The 25,149-nt window shown below is 38.7% G+C and overlaps 1 protein-coding gene, 1 long non-coding RNA gene and 1 pseudogene across 3 annotated transcripts; 2 read left to right on the forward strand and 1 right to left on the reverse strand.

The window, feature by feature from the left end:
* The first annotated feature begins 222 nt into the window (after nt 1–222).
* Nucleotides 223–322, forward strand: LOC127077222 (uncharacterized; annotated as a pseudogene).
* A 4,687-nt stretch (nt 323–5,009) lies between these two features.
* On the reverse strand, nt 5,010–5,597 carry LOC127136964 (uncharacterized). Its single transcript, XM_051063467.1, has one exon. The coding sequence runs from the start codon at nt 5,595–5,597 to the stop codon at nt 5,010–5,012; it is 588 nt and encodes a 195-aa protein (XP_050919424.1).
* A 3,599-nt stretch (nt 5,598–9,196) lies between these two features.
* LOC127074961 (uncharacterized) lies at nt 9,197–16,362 on the forward strand. Of its 2 annotated transcripts, none has more exons than XR_007786153.1 (2): nt 9,197–14,900; nt 14,988–16,362. It is a non-coding gene; the product is annotated as an uncharacterized LOC127074961 (long non-coding RNA). The 2 variants fall into 2 exon arrangements; XR_007786154.1 differs by having other exon boundaries at nt 15,036–16,362.
* Nucleotides 16,363–25,149: the final 8,787 nt, after the last annotated feature.

The following is a 25,149-nucleotide window of genomic DNA, read 5'->3' on the forward strand; positions in this document are numbered from 1 at the left end:
TCAAGGTTACTTATCTCGTGCATGCCAGTTTTCGTTTGAGGTTTTTCCACCGTTGTTCGTTCGGTTCCCCACTGATAGTGGTTTTAGGCCATGCTCTCGATAAGCTGGTATGCATCAGCATAAGGTTTGTTCATTAGTGCACCACCTGCAGCGGCGTCTATTGTTAACCTTGTGTTGTATAAGAGACCATTATAAAATGTGTGAATTACTAACCAGTCTTCCAAACCATGGTGTGGGCAAAGTCTCATCATGTCTTTGTATCTTTCCCATGCTTCGAAAAGAGACTCGTTGTCTTTCTGTTTAAATCCGTTTATCTGGGCTCTTAACATAGCTGTTTTGCTTGGCGGAAAATATCGGGCAAGAAAAACTTTCTTCAACTCGTTCCATGTGGTGACTGAGTTGGAAGGGAGAGATTGAAGCCATCTTCTAGCGCTATCTCTTAATGAGAAAGGAAAAAGACGAAGTCGAATTGCCTCTGAAGTGACACCATTAGCTTTAACAGTATCAGCGTATTGGACAAATACGGATAAATGAAGGTTTGGATCCTCGGTAGGATTTCCAGAGAATTGGTTCTGTTGCACAGCCTGCAACAGCGAAGGTTTGAGTTCGAAGTTGTTTGCTTCGATTGCGGGCGAAGCAATACTTGAATGCGGTTCATCTTGCGATGGAGCGGCGTAATCTCTAAGAGCACGAGCTAGTTCTGCCATCTCGGGTGAAAGAAGAAGATCATTGAGATCAGGAAATTCGATAGGAGGGAGATTGTTTTCAGCACGGTATTCCCGAATTCGTCGTAAGACTCGGAGATACAGTTCGATATCGTTGATTCGTAAATAGAGTGGTTCGCCTTGTGAGCGAGTGCGTGGCATACAAATCAACGAAAGAAAGAATAGAAGAAAAATAAACCTTAGTCTCTACAGCGTAACGGAAGAGTTACGATATCGATTAAATAAAAGTCCCCGGCAACGGCGCCAAAAACTTGATCGCTCGACTGTGTGAGTCGAGAATGGGATACAAACTGCAAGTGCACAGTTTTATCGCGTAGTTTTAAAAGATATCGATCCCACAGGGACTTATGAATCGATATACCGTTATCTAAGGTTACTACGTAAAGCTAAGGTGAAAAATGTTTGATTGTTTGGGGAAAAACTAAAGGCTAAACTAAGATCTAGCTTAAATATTAATAAAACGGATATCGGTATGTAGTTCGTCAAAACTAGGGAATCAAGTCTTTGTCGGTTTCTTGGTTTTAAAATAAATCGTTTCGGTTAACTTTATTGGTTAAAGGTTTTATCTCAAACTCTCGCTCTGTTGAATAAACCATGATTTTATATTAATGTAGCTGTCACTTATAATTAAGTCAAAAACCACTTTTTGAAAGCAATAAAGTTGCAGAAACTCTTCTTAAGAAAATACTGACCGTTTTAAACACCCTTATCTCAAACTCTCGCTCTGTTGACTTAGGTTATATAATTAAATCCAAATGCTTAACTCTCGTCCTCACATTCAATCTTTAAAATACTTTTTGGAAAAGGTCAGAATTTAATTAACTGTAAAACTTGCTCTCGCCCTGATCTAGAATTAATGCCTAACTTACACTGTCCAGTTAAAACCTCAAACTCTCGCTCTATTGATTTTAACTTCTTTATGTCCTTTACTTTTGTAAAAAATCTTGTTATTAAACCTGTAAGTTGAGACCGTAAAAAGATTGATTTTAATTTTAAGTTTAAATAGACCGACTCAGTCTTGATCCCTTATTCTGCTTACTTTACATACCGATATCTAGGCGAATTAGCTAGACATGCTAAACGAACCAGAATACATATCATGCATAAACAGACTCATTCCAGGCAGATAATATAAATAAATAATAAAACAAAACATTAAATAATGATTAAAGAACCTGAATGCGTAATACAATAGTCTTGAACACTCCACCACAAGCCGGTAGGATTTGTTCTTGGATTCTTCAATTAAACAATAAATTAAACCAAGGAAATAAAACTAGAATCTAACGTAAGGTTAGATCCGATAAAAAGTTACACAATAGTTTCCGGTGTAGAAACTATTATGCGAAAAATATCTAAATGCTAAAAAGGGAAAGGTAAATTGCAAGGGAAAAAACGTAGAACTTGCAAAAGAAATAAATAAATAAACAATGTTAAGTTGCTGGAAAGGAAAATTGCAGAAGCTAAAAAGAAAAGAAAATTGGAAAAGCTTCGGCAGTGTGAGCGTGGAAAAACCGAGGAACCCTTTTAGGTTTTTGAAGTAGCTATTTATATTGGTGTTGGTAACTGCTTTTCGTTTCCCAAGGGTCTTCAACGTGGCTGAATGCATGGCGTGGATATAGGACACAAACTCCTCAACGTCTCTTCAAGTCTTCTGAGGGCGTTACTTGCGCCAAAAAGATAGTGGAATGGTGTGACGCTCGTCACACCATGTGTGACGCCCGTCACAAGGCTGCTTTGCGTGACGCTCGTCACGCACCTTGTGACGTCCGTCACAGGTAGTGCCTTTATGTTTTGCGCTTTGGGTTGGGCTTTGGCATTTGGTTCTTTTTCTCTCCTTTTTGCACCTCCTTTTCTTCCATTTTCACTTGTTCTTCAAAATAGACTACCTGAGACAAATAGGAAGAAAATATCACGTAATATCTCATAAAATGCAGTAAACCGAAATAAATAGTCATAGAATTTAATGGAATTAAGTCCTAAAATATGATATAATTTCGTGTTATCATCATGTCCAAACAAGTTTCATTTGACATTTCAAACATCAACAATGGAGAAAATAAAGTCAGATGAAAACTTTCCCAAAATAGAAAGTGACTTGTAATTCAAAATTGCCAAAAATGGAAAGGTTTTCTCCTTAAAATTACATGTCCAAAAATGCTTCAAATGAAATTTTGTTCAACATGAAAGTTGTAGATCTTGCTCTCACCTTTCCAAAAAGTCCAAGAACATGAATTTCTCATATGTGTTTGGCAAGTTATGTATCAATCTTGGTCAAGAAAATATGAACTTCAACAAGGCATAACTTTTGCATCACAAGGCCAAATGGAGTGAGACTTTTTGGAGCAATTTTCTTTTGATGTCCTCTATCCAAAACAAGCATTACATGTCATGAAAACTCATCACACAAAAAGTGCATTTTTCACTTGACTTAATTTGAATTTTGGAGGGAAAAAAGGCATTTTGAAAAATATTCATTGTATTCACTCAATTCCACTTGCATTTGCCTCTGCATCACATTTCCAATTGAATCAAAACAGAACATTGCACTGCTACATTGATTTTATGCACTTGAGGGTGAAATGCTAAATTTGTCATAAAACTTGGTTTTGGCTTAAACACTTGCATTAACACTAATCATGATTAGGGACTAGCTTAACAACACATATATAAGGCTAATGCTAACTGTTTTTGTGATTAACATTCATTCATCTCAGATCTAGATTGAAAATTGCAAATTCTCTCAACTTTTTCTCTTCATTTTTCTTGCAAATTTTCCATGAACCTTGCCTAGTTCTTCATTGCTCCATCATTCACAAGCACTTTGGAGTGGAATTGAAGCGAGGAATCACCATTCTCAAGCCAAATTGAGGATTGTAGCAAGAAGCTTCATCAATGGCAACTGGAAATTTGAGTTGGATCCAAAGCAATTGAGCAACATTCCTTCTTCCAGTCATTAACCTGAGCATCAAGGAGTTTTTGTTTCAGCCGTACAAGCCTTGAAAATCGCGATTCCAGATCTGCATCTTCATAGAGGTTGGAATTCGATACTCTTGATTCATGCAATTAGGATATGCTTCTTGTAGATCTTGCATCCATGAGTGTACTGAGCTTTGTAGTTTTGATTTTCATTGAGAAACAAGAAAGATATGCTGAATTTAAGTTTGAGATGCAAAACTTCTTTTGATCGATCCAAGCTTGTTAGTGAAAATTAGGTTTAATTGTTGTTAGATTGTTAATGTGCATTGCAAGATGAAGCGATTGGTATAATTTTCATGAATTTCTGTGAATGTTGGATCATCATGATGATGAACATGATGAATGCGCGCATAAACCCTAGAAATCCATTTCCAGATTCGTATTTGATCTGCCAGTCCATGTATTTGCATGTAATTTGTGTTTGTGAGTCATGCTTCCAATAAGACCACGCCACCTGTATTAGTGAAACGACGCGTTTCACTTGAAACACGCTAGTTTTGAATGTGAGCGCAGCTCGATTCCGGGCGGTAGCATCTCATAATTGGCCTTGCATTTTATTTTCACATATTCAATCATGTTTCACACACTTTGTCCATGCTTTTTTTTTTTTCATGCCATTAGAACATTCATATCTCAATGAATATTTGTCCAATTAACATGAGGTTTTTTCCATTGTGTTCCTTGTGATCTCTAGTATTTTTGATGATTTTTATGAAAATTGTGCACGTGTGGAATCTGTTTGGGCTTAGGGAATGTTCATACATGTCATTTGTTGCACCTTGCTTACCATTTTGATTGTGAAATTGTGATGCTTAATCCAAAATTCTTGAAACTTTGCATGTGTAAACTAGACACCTTTAGGAACATTTTGGCTTTGAGTTTGTGATTTTATCATTCCTGGTTTGTGAGATATGATCTGTTCATTGGAGGTGTGACAATTTGTGTCACACCATTTCTTGTCCAACTTGTGGAATTTCTTTACCATGCCATATGAACTTTAAATGATCTGAATTTTTGCATGTTGATACTTCTGGATGTTAAGTTTGTTCCTGAACTTTTGTGGATTTTTTGAGTGCATTTCCAATTTGTTTGAGAATTTCTTTGCTGTTTGACCATTTGTGGACTTCTTGTGAGTCATGATCTTATTTGATTTGTGAAATTCTTGTTGTTTATTGGACGGACTTGAAATTTTGCATGTGTGTTCTAGACACCTTGAAGTTTGCCATGGCTTTGATTTTTTTTTTTGTTGATAATCACTTGTATTAATATGCACAAGGGGTGCAACCCAATACAAAGGGAAAAAAGTTACAATCCAATGAAGTTAGAAGGATTAGCAAACCATAAATCTCTATTAATATCTATACTCCCCTTAGACAAAATAGAAATCCAATCCCACCCAATTGATTTAATAATCAATAAAATCTCTACCACATTCCAAATAGAATGTTCAAAAACCAAATTATTTCTAGCATTCCAAATGCTCCAACAAACCAAAGACCAAATAAAAGCGAAAAAAGACGACTTCACTCTTCCATCCAAAGAATTTGATAGAAATAAAAGCACATCTTCTCCGGTAACAATAGTATCAATATCCGAACTTTCCAATAGATCATCAAAATCCATTCCAAACCACAAGAACACTTCCTTCCAGATAGATTTAACTTTACCGCACTTAAGAAAAAGGTGACCAATAAATTCCTCTTCTAACTCACATAAGGGACAAAAAGAACCCTCCACCCCTAAAATCACACCTCTATGCCAAAGTTCTTTTCTCGTCGGTAAGGCTCCCAAGATCCATCTCCACCCAAACAACTTGACTTTCCACGGAATAATAGCTTTCCATAATCTTTTAAGTTCACAAAATCTAAAATCACTACCAGTAGGATTAGCCATATTCAAAGTATACAATCGTTTAAATGCATTCCTAACCGAAAACCCCCCCACATCTCTCCACCAAATTAATTTATCAACCCCATTCATACACGGTTTAACATCCTTTAAGATCTCTATTAACTCCTTCCAATCCTCCAATAATTCACCTACTAATAAGGTAGAATCAACACCCACCTTCCAACTCCAACCCACATTCTCCCATAAACCACAATTATGTTTTGATTTGGTTCATTTATCTTATGCCAATTCTGTTTTGTGCTTGTGTGAAGTTGATGCATGATTTTGTGCCTTGTATGAGTTGTTTGAACATGCCTTGCCTTATGGGTTTTAATTGACTTGCTTCCCTTGGTCCAAATGACTTGAAATTTGGTGTGATGATCATTGGATGAATGCTGTTTAACCATGAATTTTTTGGGGATTTATTGAAATGTTTGTGAGTTGATTTGAATTGAATCATTCTGTTTGCTTCTATGAGCTTAAAATTGCATGCTTTGCCTTCTTTGCCTCATGAAATGATATTGATTGATGATATGAATGTGAGACCACTTGGATTTGATTTTTATTTGATTGATCTTGATTTTTGATAAGTTTCATGTTCTGTTTTGGTTTATTGCTCTCATTTTGACCCTAGGCCTTGTCCTAGAGGTTTGCTTCTCACATTTGAGTTGTGTTTCAGGTCAAAGAGCACAATTGCTTATACTTGATGATGTGCACTCAATTGGAGTTGGTTTATTGCTTGTTTATGACTAACTTTGAGTTTATTTTGTAGGCTTTGAGACTTGAGCTTAGGCCTTGTGGCTTGCACCTTTGTGCATTGATGCTTGTTTATCTGTTTATGTACAGTTGTCTGTTGACTTGTAACTGTCTGTTTGACTGTTTGAGTTATGTACTGATTATGTTAGATTGTTTTCAGGTACATTAGTTGCTATAGTTCATTGTAAACTTGCTTGTGCTGTTGCTTGGTTGCTTAACCAATTGAGGTAGAATTCCTTTTCTCCATGTAGTCTGGAAGACCTGGCCTGTTACTTGGCCAGGCACCTGTCTGAAGTCCTCCTTAAGAGGCAATGCTTGTGTTTGTTTATCTTTGTCCCCAAGCAGGAAAAGACCTTTGTTAAGGCAATTGGCAGATACAAGATATGTGCAATCCATCTCCTGCTATTCTGTTGAGTCATCCCTTGGCTCACATCACATGTTGATGCCTTGAGGATATTAACCCAAGATCTCTGTTGAGTCAGTTATAAGTGTAGAAGGGTTCCCACTTTCTGAACCCACACTTCCTTTGTCTGAAGCTCTCCCTGGCCAGGGATAAGAGCTGTGAGGCACACCCCTCACTCCCATTTCATCTGCTTCACCCTAACTCTCAATGTTAGGGTTAAGAGCTAACATCACCCGATACAGTTGGTTTGCTTTTGCAGCCTAACCCTTGTGTGAGCCCACTTTGTCTGTATATAGTGTGTGTTATTTGTGATTGTTTGCTTTGATTGCTTGTGCTGTTTAGGTTTAGCTTGCTGCCTGTGCAAGTTAGGATAGAAACCTTAACATAGGGCTATGATGCATGATAGCTATTAGGCCCGAGTCCATCTCCCTAGTAGTTTGTGTCTCCCTTTGTATCTGGTTAGGTTAGAAATTCTTTCCCGTTCAGGGGAACTACGTCGCCCTGATCCTCATACCAGATGAGGTACGTAGGCAGGAGACTGTGCGAGGTCTCTCCGGGCATCCTTTTTTCTTTTTGTGTGTGTTTGCTTGACAGTTGCTAGGCTCGAGTTCCCGACTCCTTAGTAACTTGTTGTCTGTTTGGTTTCTTCTTGTGTGTGTCAGGATATGGATGTAAGCCCAGCAATTGGCATTCCGTATCCTCTTGTTGTGTGCTTGGAGTCCGGTATAAGTCCATCAAGTGGCATCTGGTTTCCAGTGTGGGTCTGTTTGGTTCGGAAGCTGATGTAAGTCCAGCGATTGGCGTTCGGGTTCCATGTTTGCCTTTTTGTGTTTTGTTTTGTTTGGCGTGCGTGAGCCGAACTACGGCAGCTCTGATTCTCATTCCAGATGAGATACGTAGGCATAAGATGCGATATCCTAGCGAACCCTTTCCTCTCTTCCCCCACCTGTGTTTGTGTCTAGTGTGTGTGTGATGTTTGTGAGCAGTTTTAGCAACCTTGTTCTATCTTTTTGAGCATGGATCCCGTCGAGTACGACGGATGCATAGGGGTGCTAATACCTTCCCTTCGCATAACCGACTCCCGATCCCATTCTCTTTGGTCGCGAGACCATGTCTTTTCCAGGTTTACTTCGAGCGTTTCCTTTCCCTCTTTTGGGATAAATAACGCACGGTGGCGGCTCTGTGTTGTTTTGTTTTAGCCCGCCGGTTGTTTTTCGCAGATGCGACAGGCTGGAAAATGGCGTATTTGTTTAGTTGTTTTTACTGAACAGTATTGACGTTCGCATGCTACTATTCACTTGCTTGTATACTCGGTCATGGGAGCAGAAAGTATTCGCTTGTTTGTGGTAAAGTGGATACGCTTGGTTCGCACTCTAGCAGTTAAACATCACTTGCTCGCCCATGGAGGCTTGAGCTTCGTTCATAGTAGAACGGAAGTAACACGTTCTTATTGAAAGGTTTTGAATAGAGTGCACTAAGGCAAAAGATGATTTGATTTGTTGGGGTCGATTTTATGCATGGAGACAAGCATTAGACCATTGGCTAGATACAGTCAATGGTCCAATAACCCGGGAGTTGAGAGGACAATGTTGTCCTAACCACTCTTTTTCATCCAAAAAAAGAGATTTGAATTGTGAAAGAAATTTGGCAAGTCTAATCGTTGGAACTTAGAGAGAGACAAGTCTCTAACCCTTGACTAAGTACAGTCAACAATCAAAGTACTTGGGAATCGAGAGGACAATGGAGTCCTAACTATTCTTTTTCTTCCTCGTAGCACCTCGATCTAACTTGTTTGAATCATTAGATGTTTTAAGGGGGAAAGTCAAGTGTCGGGTCCTCAGGCTAGGTACGGTCGGCAACCCAATTACTTGAATATTGTGTACAAACACGTGAACCCCATTTGCATTCCAATTTATTATGAAAATGGTTTTGAAAAAGGAACTTGACGTTGAATCAAGTGTTTGAATTTATTAAGAAAATAGTGTATGAAGAATCGAGGTGAGATAGAATAAGGTTGAGAAAAGAATGGAGAAGAGATGTGAATAATGGATCATGGAGTGGATGGAGAATACTCAACGTTGGATCAACCATTCACATTGCAATGGTGTGAGTTTTATTTGGAAAACAACTTGACGTTGAATTAACTACCTTTTGTTTCTTTTGAAATACTTTGGTTATCGTTTTTGTATTTTATCTTGATTATTAACATGCATATTAAACTAATTAGGAATCAATAAATCTAAGTTATTACATGACTAAGGGAGGGGGGACATTTAACCCATAAAGGGGGGATCCACACAATACAACATAAAGCCATGAAAGGAAAATACACTTTACAAACTATTTAACAATAAAAGGGAATAAATTGGAGGATGTTTGGATCTCTTATTCACATGTCACCATGAAAAACAACAAGTGGTTAGTATGCATTAATAAAATGGAATTAAAATACTAATTCATGTGAATGAGATGGTATGATGTGACATAGAGATCATGATGAACACACATATACCCAATTAAATTGAGATGAAATTTTCAATTTAGCCATTAGCCACAAACAAAATATAGCCAAGTCAAAATGAGATTAATTATGTACATGGAATTTAACATGATAAATCAAATGAAATCTTAAACATAACAAGGTTAATCACATGGAAATTAATTCTGGAAAATTAAAAAATGAAATCTAATATCTAAAAGTGATTAAGCCTAATTTCTAACTAACTTATCTCCAAGATTATGTTAAATCCTAATAAAAAACTAAAAATTAATTCTAATATTTCTATCAAGATTGACAAACAACGTCAGAATTAATCAAAGAAAAACAAGATTAATAAACTCTAATCATGGATTAGCAAAAATTAAGAAGAAAACTATTAACATGGGCTTAACAGTTAACTGGAGGGACATGGTGATGTTTCAGCAAGAATGAACTAAGTCCCAACCCCAGGCCCAATCGAAATCCAGCATGATAAACAAGTGGTGAAGATAGAATTGTCCATGAATCATGTTACTGTAAGTAACAATACATGGCAACAGTGATGTGGATTCTCGAATCATGGCGGTAACGTCATTTTCATGTTAAGCTTCATGAGAAACCTATGAAACTATTACTAATGATGGACATTGAAGAAAATACGCGGCATCAGGTGCCACCGCGTCCTCTTCCTCTCACGAACTCAGTTCGTTCACCTCTGGTTACACGCTCCGTCGGACCGGTGGCGGTCCTCGGCGGCGATGACGGATTAAACTTAAAGGCATCCTAACGTGCTACTCGATCCTAATCCTTCCTGAATGTCTCGAATTGGCAATAGCTATTTAGGAATCCTAACCTAAAAACCTACGTTCGCCACCACTCTCCTAGAATCGGAGCCCGAGGGATCAGAGCTCCGATCTGCCTACATCTTTTCCATGTCACGGCAACAACAAACTGAAAGAAAAAAGAATTCTAAACTCACCTTGCCGGAGACGATGATTGCGATGGTGAAATCTCTACTTCCAGGTAGTGACTATATGTTTCCTTCTTCTTTATGAATGCGAAGTGATCTTCTTCTTCTCCAACTTCTAGTCTGTAGGAATGGCTTCTTCTTGAGATTCGTTTGTGATCCGTTGCAACCGGGAGGGTGAGGAAGGTTGAAGCTCAACTGGTTAGAGCTTCTGATGCTGAAGCTCTAATAGTTACGGTAATTGAGAGCGTATAGTGAGGAATTGGGATAGAGCGGAGGGAATCACGTGTGACTAAGAGTGATGAAGATGAGAGAATGAAAATAATCCAATATCCCCCTGTGAATGAGGATGGGAGACGAATTTATAGAGAGGGAAGGGTGTAACAGGATTGGGCAGATCGGGTAGCACCGTTAGGGTAGTGGTTGGTGAATTTGGAGAGGAAAGTGGTTAAACAGTTAACTTTGTTAGCTCCTCCGTTAGATTGAATTTGGTTAGTGAGTTGTTTGAAAAGAAGGTTAGTTAGTGGCAAAAATCAGCTGGTGGAAACTCGAATGTTAGCTATGTTAAAATGGGAAGTAGAGTTAAGTGAAAATGCAATGGCAATTGAGTTAGTAATTTCTGCAAAATGGTTTTTCATTCTCTGCATTACATTTCTATTATCATGGTCTTCAAATTATTCGGTGTTAATCGAAAGTGCGTGGGAATGTTCGAAGGACTGATTTGGTGTTCTTTTGTCCCATTGCAGGTTCGCCGTTATGGTCGCCAGAAAGTTTTGTTGAACGTTTTGGCCTACAACAAGGCAATGTTTGTGGTTTACACAGGGTTGATGCTGCTTCTGCTGACAGGCTTTAATATCACGCAAGCTGGTACCACGTATATCTCCGTCGTTACCGTAAGCAATATCACACTCACTCATCTTCTTGGAGTTGTTGCATTCGTCCGGAGTCGGCCAACTCTATGGATAGATCCGACGAATTTTTCAGAGACATTTCAAGATTAATATGCAGCTCAACTAATCCAGCAGGAAGAGCTTTGATCCTCGTCATTGTGGTATCAAATTTGTTATGTAGTTCTACATTCTTGCTAGAACTATTCCGTAGTTATACACGGCAGTTAGCAAGTTCGTCGTTATGCCACGGCGGTTAGCAGGTTCTTCATTACACCGTTGATTGTTCTGGTTACCTTCATTGCGTGAATCACGGAGCTATGATAGTTCACCAATCAACTAGTGACGGTGATAATCAAGTTCCAATTGGAGGTCCATTTGTTCAGCTAGCTGCACACTGAATATGTTTGGCATCATATGAGCAAGAAACAACTCTTCTTTCAGTCTCTGAAGCACTTCTAAAAATTCATGGTTTGGCAGAAATGGATTTGTATAAAAAATGGTTCTCTGGCCTTGAGTAAAAACCGATACTCCTCTTCATTAAGCCTTCTTATCAATTCGGCTACTTGCAAAAGATTAACCGAGCTCGTATCAGAAATAGGAGAGAGATCAAAGAATCTGGTGGAAGCTCTGGTTGATAACTCGTGAGTGGAATCATCAGTTGTAGATACGATAAGAGTACATTACTGGCCTTTATCGGATCCTGAATGCTTGTCTGACACAATATCAAGAGAGGAGAATAATTCCATTGGCCTATCTAATTGCTCCGCTTCGTGAGATGCCTCCTTGATTGTAGTATTCTCCGTAGTAATTCCTGGAAGAGACTGATCACCCTCATTGGCTTCGATCAACGGAATATCCTTTTGGTCATCTATAATTGCATCAGTTCTTCGACAAGATTTCGCCATATCCAACTCATCAGCTTCCTGACCTTCTCTTGTTCGCATCACATGTGTACGGGAAACATCTTCAGATAAAGACAACAATCTTTCCTTTTCTTTTTCCACTCTCTTTTTCAGTTGTGGTAGACTCATCCACTGTAGTTATAATAGAAGCATGCGGGGACAAAAGATCAACAGGTTTGGATGCAAGATCGGGTGTTATTACTCTTTCACTATTTGAAGTTCTCAAAGAAACATCTTCTACTACATCAGCGCCAACCTTCAGAGAGTTTACACCTTGATCTTGGGCTGACAATTCATAATCATTCTCATGGACTCCATGACCCTTAAGTGCTAAGTTATCATCCCATTCAGTTTTGTAGCTATCGCAGGTGGCGTGTGTTTGGTCGCTGTTTCGAGCCGCGACTTGTTGATGGTAGTTACCACTGCTAGGTACTTTTGTCTCACACCCTGCACTTTATTAAATTAGCTAAAAATGGTTATGTGAGAAAATGGATTATGGGCTAGATGCATTAATTGGATGACATGAATGGATTAACATGTGGATAATGGTGATTTTAAATGGATTGGTCTGGTACTTATTGCACAGCGGGTACAGTAAGATAAGAAATTTGGCTCATGGTGCAGCAGAATCATGGGTAATTGGATGCTAACTGTTGCAAGATTTTGGATAAGCATGATATGAATTCTGACTTGCTTCACGTCTTGCATAGTATCTTGCACTGGCTGCTGATTGATTGCCGGTTTATGCATGGTTATATGAATGGCTGCAGGTCTGTATAGACTGCAGCATTTCATCAATACCTTTTCAACGCAGGAACGCCACAAAGGTCGGGATTGTCTGCATACTAAGTGGTTGAAAGTGTGTTAAGCTGTCGTGATTATTATTCTTGAGACGGAAACAAATTCGTTGCACCTTGCCTTTAATTGATGCCTCATCTATACAGGTTTCTACCATGCTTAACCGGTTTATGCGGAATGCCATTGGCTTAACAACTGACTGCCACGCCGGTAAATATCGCGAACAGACTTCAGCAAAAGCGGTTTTAGCCATCAATGTAGCCAGTATAATGAATTGGGATGAAAAGGATTCTCGAGCTGAGCCGCTATATATTTGGCGAATTGTTGCATGTATTGATTTGAAGTTCGATTCAGTTGAATGAGCCAGGAATTGGTTGCAAAGCGGTTGCTGATGGAATGTTAGGCAAGAATGGTCCTGCTGTGTCGTTGTTACAAATTCCAGAATTTTGGAATTCTGTCATATCTTCTTTTCTCTTTGTTTCGGTTAGGGGAGTTCCTTGTTGTTACCAATGGAATCAAATCTTGAAAATTTCTCGTGACTATTGCCAAAATTGTCACCAAAATCCCTGCTGCTTGATGTATCAAAATGCTCCCTTCAGGGTATGCGAACCTGTGAGCCTCTGAGGCAACATTAACATTTTTTTTTTACTTCCTTTCGCAAGTTGGTTTACTTTGCTTTATGGTGAAGGGTTCTACTTTTCAGAACTTCCAATGGAACTCAGGAGATCATCAGCGGATGGGATGGGATCATGATGGCTTACACTGATACCGCCAGTATCACATGAGCTGCAGTCGAGGTATAAAACATGGATGGGAACGTCCGATGGATCTGAAAAAGCAGTAATGTGTACATGGTCTCTCTCTTCGCCCCTTGGTTCAACAACAGATTTGCAAAGCTGCTCAACTGTTGTGTTGGTCAGGCTTATTACGAAAGGTTCGAAAAGATTCATAGCGGTTTTGTATCGTAACGGACGTAACAAATCTGAAGAGCATAACAACATAATTAGATAAGGAATGATTTGGGATCCTATGCGCAAGCTCTTCATGACTTATGGAAGTCTTTTTCCCTTGAATCACATTTTCCTGTGGTTGCACTTTTTAATGATGAACATTCAGATTTCACAGCATTGAGTGGCGGCTCACTGTCTTGATAACTACGACAGTTATTAGAACCTTTGGTATCACAAAATGGAGGGCTGTCTGGTGCAGATTTAGTCACTTGATCCAAATCCATTTCTACACGATCCCCAATTTCTTTTTGAGAACATCTCATTGAATTACTTTTCTCCATAATGCACTTAGTATCCCCAACCTCATTTGACATACACGAGTTCAGCAGAACCTTGTCAGTTTCTTATAACTACAAGTTGAATTGTTAAGAGTTTGGCAATGCTCCAAAACCATCCTATCATCAAAAGAACGTTGCAGGAATACATTAGCACAAAAGGTCACATCCGAGTTCTTATAAATAGTCACCATGTTTTCCACAAATGGCACATGCCTTAAATCTATTTGAGCTGTTTGGTGTTACAGAGAGCACACTCAGAATCAATCGTTGAACTATCTGACATGCAGGAACTGCAGGACAAGTGGTTGGAAGGAAGCAAAACCGGTTGCTTGAACAAGCTCAAGCAGAGAGGGCATCTGAGTTCGAGAGCGAGTTTCTGAAAGTGAAGCATCCATGGATTCAATAGTTTGCTACTTCCTCTGTTCCTTTTTAAGTGTCCATTTCTTGTAAAAAAATCGTTTCTTTTTAATTGTCACTTGCAAAGTTCAAGGTAGTATTAATTGCAGTTTTGTCAAAATTACCCCTAGGTAATTATTATAGAGAGAGAAAAAGTAAAATGAATGTAATAAATAATTAGGGGCATTATAGGTAAAACAAGAATTATTGTTTGAAAAGTAACAATAATGATTAGCTTCCTTGATATGTGTATAAAGTCAAAAAATGACACTTAAAAAGGAACGAAGGGAGTACTACTTTTACTCGCGATGTTGTTGGTGGGTTTTCCAGAATCCTCCATTTTTCTTTCTTCTGATTTTGGTGAAGCTAAGTCCTTAGCAGTGAGTGAAGCGAAAAGAGGTTTCCTTGGTTTTGAAGTAGGTTAGAGGTTAGTTACTGGTTCGGTTAAAGAGATTCAAATGGAAACCTTTTTTGTTATTCTGTTTATGTCCCTTAGAATCGGTTCTTTATGCAGAGCAGCTAGGTTCTTCATTACCTAGCAAACTAATTCCTTCAAACTCAGATATTCCATGCTCGGAGAATTCATTCGCGGAAGGGCCTTCTAGTTTTAGCAACCGTCTTCTACGCCTAACATGGAGAGGATGATCTTGAAATGCAGCCAACGATGGTAAATCATTCATGTCAAAGACCATCACCAAAGCAGTCATTTGATCAAACCTGGGAATATTCTCGACAGAAAGCCCACCATGAAGATGAGCCGTCCAAACAACAATATGAACAATATGGTATTCATTGTTAACAGTCCTCTCATGGACATTTACCTCAGAAGCCAAGTCAAATGCATCTTCAAAACCAACAGATGGCAATCGGAAAAAGAAAGGTGAATTCGCCGATGGTGGAGGATATGATGATGAAGATTCTGGGTCAATTTCGAGAGAAACCGGATTCGTTTGTAATTCAGTAACATCCATGTGTATGTGTAGCAGTTAGAAAGTTAGTGTGAGCTCAATTACTCAAACCGTCAGAGATTGTGATTTTGTTCTTCTGCTACCGATTCTTGGAGTTGTCTTGGGTTAATGGTAGTGAGCCATTTGAAACATGGGCCATGAAGTGTTTATTATGCGTATATTTGATAGAATGTTTCGCATTAAAAGCTGGCGAGTTATTGGAATTGTTTTTTGCTGGGCCCATGAGAAACTGCAGCTCCAACATCATGATTTATCCTAAATTCTGCTGCAGTGTTAGAAGAATCCCATGCTAGATTGTGTTATTCTGCAACATCTGTCAAGACCTTGAGTTTTACTTCTCCATATGGAGTCTTAAATGAAAGCTTATCAATTATTGTGCGGTTCACGCCTGAATCTGGACGGAGTTCAGATACTGCAGTGACAAATCCTTTCCCATATTTAGTGGTAAGCAAGTTTTTTATGTGCAGTAATTCTGGCATATCAAAACATCTAGGAGCAGCAAAAATTACACTTGCGATGGCTTGCGGCATATGGCATCATGGTTCTTGACTGGTATAGCTGGTTTGTAGGAGTGTGATGCTTTTTGCTTTGCTGCATTTGGCATGATTTGGTAGCACATGGTCATGTTCACATGAAGTGGATTATTGTACAGGGCTTGCAAAATCAATGACGTCAAGTTGAAATTTGAAGTATCAATGACTAATGGCAAAGATCAAGTAGGAAATTTGGAAGATTAGGAATAGGATTTAGGACTTTGGTTGTAAAATGGTTAAGTTGACTTTGGTCAAAGTTGACCAAAAAGTCAATTGTTGACCAAAGTCAACAATTTGGTCAAAGTTCATTTTTAGTATTTTTCTCATGAAATGGACAATGTAATGGACTAAAAATTGTTATTTGAATGAGTTTGAATGGTTGACTTGATCTTGTATATGTATAACCTTGAGTGAACTTGAATTTGCCATGATGAGTTGAACATGTATGCCTTGAATTAACTATGATCAGGACTTAAACATGACTTAAAACGGAGGAGGATGCACAACATTGAAATGGACGAACACATTAACATGACTATGACTTAAATTAGATTAGTGAACATAATAACCTGGATCAACCCATGAACATTGACTGTGAATGAACCAAAACTCTGAAACATGAAAGAATGGCATAAAATGGACTATGACCAAACACCAAGCAATGACAACAACATTAAGTTGCATTGACCAGATGAAATGGGCCCCAAGCAAAGGAAGATCTTGGGCTAGTCATGAGGATAACTAGATGGAATGGGCCTAGGCAAGCGATGAACTATGCATTAGGTATGAGGATGACCCCGATGAAAGACCAAGGGTGAAGCTGATAAAGATAGTGGGACCAAGAACTTGACCTCAAACCAATGGACATTGGAAAACACTAGGTGCACCAATGATAAGAAGGAGAATCAAATGGAATTAGGGTTATAGGCCCACACAAAGGATGTTGGAGGTAATTAGGATTTTACTTCACCAGGAAGTCAAAGTTGAATCACCAATGATGGGCATACACACAGGCATCAAGAGCTATCTCCCGTGAGGGTTTGGTTGTTCGGCCACCTCAAGTTACAGAGAAACCCTAGTTTCCACTAGGTGCAAGCACAAAGCTTGGAATCCAGGATACCTGTCCTCTTGTATTGGACCATGATTATGCAAATGAAATGAAATGTCTATAAGGCTATGCATATGATTAAGGTTAGTGACCTATATGAACTTTGTGAACGGTAGGGTGAATTTTGGGGTATGACAGTTATTACTACCACCATCTCTAAAAACCGGATTTGTGGAAGCCATTATAGACCTTTTAGGAATATGTTACCTATAATCACTCTGATGACAATTTTAAGTATTTGAATGGAGAACCTATAATCACTTAGATGTAATTGTATTTTTAGAGATTTATGATATTTTTATAGTTTCTTGAAATTTTTCGAACAAATTTATAAATATGAAGTTGTTCTTGAATCAACTTCAATAGATAATTGATCTTCTCTTTAAATGTATGATTTAATAATATATGAATCTTTTATGAATGATTTTAAAGTTATGCACAAAGTTTCAACATTTTTGAAAGAGAATGAGCACTTATAAAATTATTTGAATTGATGTGAAAGATTAATAATGAAAGAGGTAATTTGAAAACTAATGTATTTTGCCTTAAATACATACTAAAAAATATATATGAATTGATGCAAAAGTTTGATACATATTCATGAAGGTTTGCAATAGTTTAGAATGACAATGGTTCATGAAAAAACATGAATTTGAATTCTGTTCGAGACTTGTTAAGTCGTTTTAACGGACACCTGACTTAACAAGTGCATGACGGGTTTTGAATTTCAAACAACAATAGGTGTTTTTAAGTCGGTTAACCAGACCTGACATAAAAAGTGCAACGAACCTGACTTAAAAAATGATGACAAATTTTTTAAAATTCAACTTTTTATGCATTTGCTTCAAATATTTTTATGCATGATAATTTGAGAACTTTAGATACGAAGATGAGTATTATTTTTTGAGCATCTAAAGTTTATACATAATGAATTGCAATTAAGTACATTGGCATCAAAACCAATTTCCTTTACTTCCAAAATATCCATAAGCTTACGCATTCCTGATTCTAAACTTTTTCTTCTTTCATATTTCTTCTTTGATATGCTTTTATTTTCATCAAAACCAAGTTAAGAAGTATGATGAACATCTTCTTCATAATCAATGGTAATTATTTAACACATAATCGTATCAGGTTACAACTGAAGCGAGTTATGAAATTTCAAAGTTTTTGAAGGTGTAACCAATTACATGTATTGGTTAATCGGGTTACACCTTATGCAATTTCTAAAAAATTCAAATTCATGTTCTTGTAACGAGTTAACAATATAGTGTAACTGGTTACACCTGATGCAAAAGTGTAAAATACCTTAAGTTACAATGAAATGCAAAACCATTTGATACCAAAATATATTTTATGCATCAGGATGAAATGTTTATGATGGTTCTGAGCATTATGGTAAAATACATGATTAAATTGTAATTTGCATCTTAATAATGTGATCAATCTTATAAGGTCCAAGATTATCTTAACATTGTTGCTTGTGATACAAGTCTTGTTACCATAGAGCTTTGAACATAGAGCTTTTTCTCATCCTTTGATAATGCACTTTGATCTTGAGAGATATACTTGTCTTTATCAAAACATAAACCAATTTTGGAGAAGCTTGTCTTCACAATATTGGAAATAATCATCCCCAATGAGACACTGAACCCATCTGATAAGGTAATGCATAACCCCGCTGATGAGACACTGACCCCTCAAACGAGGCGTTTGGCCTTTCAAGTGGGGGACTTCCATTGAGTCCTCTAGCAAGACTGGAAATCGGGTCTATGGTGCATGACATAGGTTGTGCCTCTTAGGCATGATATATTAAAAATAATCTTTCCCGAGGAGACACTAAGTCCCTCAAGCGCAATACTAGATAGCCCAACTGGTGAGACATCGAGTCTCTCAGTTGAGGCGTTTAACCTTTTAGGCGAGACTTCCTTTGAGCCCTCTAGCAAGACTCAAAATTAGGTATTTGGGGCTTGACGCTACTCAAGCAAGTATGTTCTTGTTAACATGTCCTGGAGGGTATTGAGAATCCTTCGCCGAAGGCCCAACATAATGTATATCGCCTCGATAGGCGCGAGGATCTTTGTTATGAAGTCTAGCTATGCATCGGCTCAAGGGGCGACAAGTATTTTGCTATGAATTCCAACTATGTGTATCGCCTTGAGGGTCAACAAGGATCTTTGTTATGAAGTCGAACTATGTGCATTTCCTCGAGGGACGACAAGAATCTTCGCTATGAAGTCCAACTATGTGCATTACATTGAAATGCGGTAAGGATCTTTTCTATGAAGTATATCTATGTGCATTGCCTCGAGGGACGACAAGGATCTTCGCTATAAAGTCCAACTATGTGAATTTCCTCGAGGGAAGGCAATGAACTTCTCTATGAAGTCCAACTATGTGCATTTCCTCGAGGGGAGGCAAGGAACTTCTCTATGAAGTCCAACTATGTGCATTACCTCGAGGGGCGACAATGATCTTCGCTATAAAGTCTAGATATGTATTGCCTCGAGGGGCAGAAAGGATCTTCACTATGAAGTATAACTATGTGCATTGCCTCGAGGGGCGACAAGGATCTTCTTTATGAAGTCCAACTATGTGTAATGCCTCTAGGGTCGATAATGATCTTCTCTATGAAGTCCAACATAAAAGAAATTTTAAAGAGGGAGTATCCTTGGCGGAAACAAAACACTTGAATGATAGTTCAAAATTACATGGGCATAATGTTTACCAGAGAGTTATAAATAATTCTAACTATAATAATATCGATGATGAAGGGTGTTCCAAGCTCTGGATTCTTGTTGCTCGTCGATCAAGTCCGTCACACACTTTAAACCTATATCATTTTATTATTTATTGAAATGGGTTCGCCACCATGATGGTGTCTCGATCTCGACAGGAAACATTACATATGCCTCATAAACCATGTAAAATAGGGTTCCTTGGTAGTGGATTGTGGTGTGGTGTGGTGTGACCATAATATCTCATGGAGTAGTTCCGCCCATAGAACTTTGACGTTGTCCAGTTTCTTCTTGGATCCTTTGAGGATTACTTTGTTCGCTGATTCGGCATGACCATTGGCTTGGGGGTGTAATATGGATACAATTTTTTTTGCACGCCTAATTCTTTACAGAAGTCAATGACCATGGTGCTGGAAAACTGGGTCATATTGTTTGAGACAATGGAGTCGGGGAGGTCGTATAAGCACATAATCCTTTTCCAATAAAAATGTCGCACTCTTTTTATCGTGATCTTAACCACTTCCTTCACCTTTATCCATTGGGTGAAGTAGTTTTCTCCCATTATCAAGAATTTCAACTGACCTGGTGCCAGGGGAACGGGCCCAGGATATCCATGCCTCATTGGTAGAATGGACAGGGTGAGGTCATCGATTAGAGAAGCTCTGATGTTGCATGGTGAAGGTAGGAATTCCTTTGGCATTGTTCATAATTATTTGACGAATGCAATGATATATTTCATTAGTGTAGGCTAGTAATACCCTGCTCTTAATAGCATGTGAGTGAGAGTTTTTCCGTCGATGTGCCTGTTGTATGGTCCTTTAAGAACTTATGTGAGTACTAAAGTGATATGTTTATCGCTCAAGCATTTTAACATGGGAGCAACCTTCCTTATTCTATAAAGTTTTCCTAAGAGTAGAGTATACTTGTAAGCTTTTCTTATGATCTTTCTAACTCCTCCCTCATCTGGAGGGAGTTCGTCTGACTGTAGGTAGTGCAATATGGGAGACATCCAACTAAACTCAGGGATGAGTTCCAAGGAGTATGCTCCCTCTGCCTCGATGTTGGGGGAGTCGAGGGTTTCTTGTATGATTGTCCTAATAAACCTCGCGACCTTCGAGGTGCCTAGTTCAGACAAGAGATTCAGTCTGAAGTTTTGTTCTGGGGGACGTGTTATACTTCAAAATAGAGGAAATGCAAGGATAAGTTTCGTACCTTCTATAGATATTTTATCAGTTAGGACTCTTTGACCTGATATTGTCCCAAGGCCTGGTTGGTGACTATCTGAGAGTCACTTTTGGCTTTTAATATGGTGGCTCCCATTTCTAAGGCGAGGATCACATCAGCGATGAGAGCCTCGTACACTGCTTGATTGTTGTTGGTGAACTCAAACTTTAACACCTATTCAATAAATATGTCACTCGGACCCTCGAGCATTATTCCTCCCTGCTTCCCTTTATGTTAGAGGCGTTGTCCACATATAAAGCCCACTCTGAATGGGGATCTTCATCGATGGGCGAGTTGAGTTCGACTATGAAGTTAGACATGGCTTAAGATTTGATGCTCCCTTTAGGAATGTAGTGGATGTTGTATTATGAGAGATCTAGTGACCAGGATACCATTATTCCTTTCAGGTCATGCTTCTTAAATAATGTCGGATAGGTTAGTTGGTTTTTACCAAGACGCTGTGCCCCTGGAAGTATGGCTTGAGCTTTCTTGTCGCGGTAACAACGGTTAACGCTAACTTCTTAATATTTTGGTAGCTCATCTCAGTGCCCTTTAAAAAATTTATTACAAATTACACAAGTCTTTTTGCCTTGTCTACTTCTTGGACGAGGACCGAGCTCATAGCCCGCTCGGTGACCAAGAGGTAGGAATAAAGGCGATTCATCGTTTGGGCGAGTGAGGATCAGGGGTAATATAGGGAATTATTTAACCTTGGTGATAGCCTCTTCATACTCAGCGATCCATTTGAACTTTTCCATTTTCCTCAGAGTAGTGAAGATAAGGAAATCTTTCTAGCATGATTAGTAGAGGAAGCGAGACAGGGAAACAAGGTATCCCATGAGTTGTTTCACTTCCTTCATATTAATAGGGCTCCTCGTATCAATGATCGCTTGAAACTTGTATGGATTGGATTGAATCCCTCTTATAGTCAACATAAAACCTAACAATTTCCCCTACTGAACTCCGAAAGAGGACTTGGCGGGGTTTAAGCGCATATCATACCTCATTGCTGATTGTAGGATGTCCTTCAGGTCATCGGTGTGACTATGCCCCTCCATGATTTTGACAATCATGTCGTCGACATATACCTCTATATTCCGCCTAATTTGATGGGCGAGGACCACATCCATGAGTCGTTGGGAGGTAGCGCCATTGTTCTTAAGGACAAAGGGCATGACATTATAGTAGTTGTTGTTGTCGTGGTTCAACATGAAGGTGATTTTAGGCGCATCTAGTGGATCAAATCGAATATGGTTGTATCCCGAGTAGGCATTCGTGAAACTTAACATATGGTAGCCTGATGACCCGTTGATTATACATTCAATATTTGGTAGTGAATATGGATCCTTAGGGCACGCAACGTTTATATTTGTGAAGTCCATGCACATGCGTTATTTGTTGTTGGCCTTTAGTACCAGGACTATGTTATCCAACCAAGTGAGGTGCTTTGTTTCCGTTATGAATCTGGTGTTGCATAGTTTTTCCACCCCTTTATCAATGGTAGCCCTCTTTTCCTCACCTGCCTTATGTTTCCTTTTCTCCACTAGCTTGGCGGATGGATGGATGGCCAAGCGAAGGCTCACGACTTTGGTGTCAATACCTGAAATGTATGAGGGGGCATATACAAACAGGTCAACGTTTCTTTGGAGTCAGTCGACTAGCTCTCGCTTCTCCTCTGCATATAAAGAGATGTTTGTCTTCGTGACTTGGTGAATGTGAGGACCTATTCAGACTTCCTTCAAGTCTTCTATAGGTGTGAGTCGCTCTGCCCCCGCACCCAATCTAGGGTCCCAACCCTCGAACTCAGCATTTGGAACCTTAGAAGAAAGGACATTAACCAATGCGATCTCTTCTCTGGATGTATTTGGGTTGCCAAGATAAAATTCATGAGCAACTTGTTGATCCCCTCTGGATCGTGTCCACTCTGCCATCTAGGAGAAAATATTTTAGGGTTAAGTATGGTGTGGACATGATCGCCCCTATGGCATTTATGGTCGGAATCCCCAGGATGATGTTGTAAGGTTACATGGTGTCTACTATGAGGTAGTTAACTTCGATGGTTTTTGCGTCATCTCCCTTATCGCAAGTGGTTTTTTGGGTCACATAGCTTATTATTTGTACTCGTTCGCTCGCTAATCCTGTCAGAGAGTCGGTGAACCTCTATATGTCATCCAAATTCAATTCTAACTTCTGGAAGGCATCCCAAAATAGGACATTGGCTGAGCTGGTCAGGTCTATTAGGGTGCGCCTGATATCCCAATTGTCATAATTAATGGTGATTACTAAAGGATCATTGTCGTGAGGATTGATGCATATGGCATCCTCTTAGGAGAAAAAATGTTGACTCCTGTCATTCTTACAATATTTTCAGGAAAATAGGGGGATATTACGTTTTCCATGAACACGTGCTTCACGTATATTCGTCGGGCAACCTTGGAGAGGCCCCTCTCAGAAATACCTCCAGCAATGATGTTAGCTACATGGTGTATGACCTTGTTAGGTATATCCAAAATGAGGGGCATGCTAGGGTTGGAGTGAAATATGTGTCTCATGTTAGTTTTATCGGGCCCCATGTTAGGCACCACTGTACTTGTAAAAAAGTACAGGGTGTGCGTGTCCCATCTGCAAGGATAGGGGGACTTAAAGGCCTTTATAGGTGTATTATAATTTAGGTATTGAGGGCTTTATCATGGTGGAGATAAGCATTATGCGGTGGTTTTTGAGGCTATTTAAGGGACCAACTAACATGAGGTGATAAGCTATGCTGGTGGCTGGTATTGCTGGGTTGCAGACATGCAGTTAGGTTGATGGTGTGTTAAGGCTGCTAAGAGCGTAGTTCTATCTTAGTAGTAGTAAATATGTATGACTTGAGATTTGTCCATCCCATTGAGAGGATAAAAATTAAGTGTGGGTTTTGTTGGTCCATTTGATATTGCTTCATCACATGTCGTAATAGATAGATCGCTTCCATGGTCGACCTACTAGATATACAACCAAATTGATTCTAAGTGACTTGAGTCTCTTTTGTTAATCTCCGTTCAATTACTTTTTCCCATAACTACATGGTATGAATCATGAGTTTAACCCCGATATAATTTGAACAATTTTGTATATCCCCCATTGTTCTTATAAATTGGAATTAAAGTGATTATTGCCCATTGTGTTTTTACCTCAAAATTTCATTAAAGAGTTTGGTGAGTCACTCAATACCTTTATCTCCGGGAATTTTACACGCTTCAATAAGTATGTTGTTTTGCCCGACCACCTTATTGCTACTCATCTTTTTCAACGCCTCTTTTACCTCTTCTTTCTGAATTTGACGATAGTAATGATAGTTTTGATCCTCTTATCTAATGTCAAGTCTGTTAGAGTCTGATGAGCTATCATATCCTTCATTAAATAAAGTGTAGAAATACGTCTTCCACCTATCCTTTATATATTTTTATTGAACCAAGACTTTACCTTATTCATATTTAACATACTTTATTTTATCCAAATTTCTTATATTTTTTCTCTTCCCTTAACAAGTCTATATAGATTTATATCCCTCATTGATTCCTAAATATTGATCTAATCCATCAAAATCTTGGGTTCTTACTTCACTATCCGCCTTATTAGTCTCATCCTTAGCTTTTTTGTTCTTTTCCCAAGCTTCAACATTTTTACACCTATACCATTCTTTAAAACAATCATTTTTTACTATAACATTACTCTGAACGCTTTCATTCCACTACCACGATTCTTTACCCCTATGTACAAAATCTTTTGATTCACCCAACGTCTCTTTAGCCACTTTTCAAAAACTTGAGTTCTTGCTTCACATATCATTTTCACTTCCTTGTGGTTATCCAAACTCTCCCTCTAAGATTATGTGTTAGAAAAATACTTGTTTTTTACCCTTTAAATGCCACCACTTGATTTGTGGTGCTCCCATGTGGCTTCTTCTCTTTTCTCTCCCCTAGATTCTTACACCCATAACATATACTCTGTGATGGGTAGTAATGAGAAAAGGAAAACTCCATGAGTCCACAAAATATGTTAACCTTTTATGATGGAAGACATACCTGCAGAATCTATTTCTACCATATATGGTAGAGAAACCATA

The sequence above is a fragment of the Lathyrus oleraceus genome, chromosome 4 (assembly GCF_024323335.1).
Source record: "Lathyrus oleraceus cultivar Zhongwan6 chromosome 4, CAAS_Psat_ZW6_1.0, whole genome shotgun sequence".
Lineage (NCBI taxonomy): Eukaryota > Viridiplantae > Streptophyta > Magnoliopsida > Fabales > Fabaceae > Lathyrus > Lathyrus oleraceus.